General features: G+C 36.3%; 1 protein-coding gene across 1 annotated transcript; it reads right to left on the bottom strand.

Annotated features, from left to right (window-relative positions):
* Positions 1 to 991: 991 nt before the first annotated feature.
* LOC140828150 (dehydration-responsive element-binding protein 3-like) lies at positions 992 to 1,923 on the bottom strand. Its single transcript, XM_073191135.1, has one exon. The coding sequence runs from the start codon at positions 1,780 to 1,782 to the stop codon at positions 1,093 to 1,095; it is 690 nt and encodes a 229-aa protein (XP_073047236.1). The 5' UTR covers positions 1,783 to 1,923; the 3' UTR covers positions 992 to 1,092.
* Positions 1,924 to 2,235: the final 312 nt, after the last annotated feature.

The raw sequence follows: 2,235 nt of genomic DNA on the forward strand, positions 1-2,235 counted from the left end.
CGTGAAAAAATCTTGGTAGAATTTATTGAAATGAAGATAAATTTCAAATTAATTCACGTCGTTCACAAATACGTGGATTTTAGCCGTGTTCGAATGCTTTCACCCACTTCATTTTCTTTTCGCTACATATATAAACGCTAAAGAATCCTAAACTCTACAATTATAATAAATAGAAGCGCACAAAACAAATAATCTTGTGTATGCATGATCAAGTATATTGTACGTTAATTAAATACAGTTTTATTTTAGAATCATGAAATAATTTTCTACAAGATGAAATGACACATGAATAATAAATTGTATTTTGTGAAACAATATATTTAAACAATGAACTCGAAAATTAACACACGTGATTTTCATATTATTAATTTATAGTATTTCTATATTTTTATTATATAATAGTGAGTAATGGATAATTTGAGTATCATTTTTTATTCTATATATAAAAATAACATATAATAAAAGTAACTTTTTACACTGGTGCCATTTTTGTTGGCATACTGAACATACGTACAACTTGTTTTTATTTAATATGCATTAATTGTAGATATGCTATTTCGACATTCTACGAGCGAGTTTATTCCCGTGTAATTTATCTAGCTATCGATCGTGTACATCAAAGGTGGTGACTGCATGTCACACGTCATAACAAAGATAAGATCACAAATTATTTTACTACTTTCCAAAAAGTTACAAATTCAGAGGAGGGAAAGTAAAAGAAAAAGAACAAAATTCGATCTTCGTAGAAGAACACTGACAAAAACTCGAAGGAAGGAAATTTCCCAATAAAAACTCATTAAAAATGATTTTCAAAGCGAGGAAAAAAAATATCTGTTTTGTAAATTAGCCTAAATTAAATTATTGATGATCTGATGAATTAAATTTAGGTCTTCCTGAAACAACCTTATTTCTTTAGCAATTTTGGCCATTTTCTGCTCGACTGCTAACATGATACCAATCATTATTTTAATATGATACTTGAGGTAGGAGAAGAGAAGTTAAAAACTAATTTTAACTAAACAGACGATAAAATTACAATTTCAGCCGGAAAAATTTCCCATTATCCATTAAAGAAAACACAGTTAAATCATTTCACCAAAACAAGTTGTCGGACGTCATGTCATAATTTTCCATCCCAATATTGTTATTTTCTCCGAAGAAAACCCCACAATCTTCGAAACTTCGTGAGGATGGGTTACTGTAATAATCCCACTTTAAATCATCCGCCCACACGAAATCACCTACAGTCTCCGCCGAGTCCAAGTTCGTGTCAAGAATCGGCAGCTCCACTATCTCGCTCAGCTCCGCCTCCTCCGACGTCGAAAACAGTGTCATCAACGAAGAAGACGACCCCAAAGACCGCTTCTCGCTACTTCCACATCGGTGCTGGAGGTGGAGGTGCTCCATGTGAGCAGCCTTTGTGGCCGCGGCCTGCACGTCCTGCGGGGAGCGAGTGATCGGGCGGGGTAACAGATGCGCTATCTCCGGGAAGTTGAGGATGGCGGAGTCCCCCTTGATAGCCAGTGCAGCAACGTCGTGGGCTCGGGCCGCCATTTCCGGGCTAGCGAAGGTCCCCAACCAGATTCGAGACTTCTTCTTCGGCTCCCGAATTTCCGAAACCCACTTGCCCCAGGCCCGCATTCGCACCCCTGTGTACACAGGATACTCGCTGGAACTCTTTCTTCCACCGCCCAGCTGCTCCGAGCTCCCATCACTTTCTATGCTTCTCTTCACTGTCGGGCTCTGCTCAAGCCCGAATGATTCTCCGTGCGGATTCTCCATTGATGATCGTTCGTGTATTATTATAAATATTTCAATCAATGCTTGATCAGTCAGTGTATGACATCAATCAAGATCGAAGAAGAGTAAATTGAAATTGACAAGTGGCAAAGAAAATATAATATAATAGACTTAGCTAGTGTATTATATATGACAAGAATGGTAGGTATTTATATATGAGATTTCGTGTTCGTGCGTGTGAGTATACATGTACACATCGAGTGAAGGGGAGGAAAATTAATACGAGACAGCTAGTTTTTTTTTTGTTTGTCCCCCTTTGAAATATTTTTTCTTTACGAATAATATTTTCATTTTATATTTATATTTAGTATTTAGAATATATAAAATCGGTGCCTGGAACGGACAAAAGAGAGGTCTCTCATTACCGACCCAACCTTTGAAATTCATTATTTGCTAATTTTTTTTTCCTTAATTAGTTTATAAAATTATAAAACT

This window comes from Primulina eburnea, chromosome 3, assembly GCF_022965805.1.
Source record: "Primulina eburnea isolate SZY01 chromosome 3, ASM2296580v1, whole genome shotgun sequence".
Classification (NCBI taxonomy): Eukaryota; Viridiplantae; Streptophyta; class Magnoliopsida; order Lamiales; family Gesneriaceae; genus Primulina; species Primulina eburnea.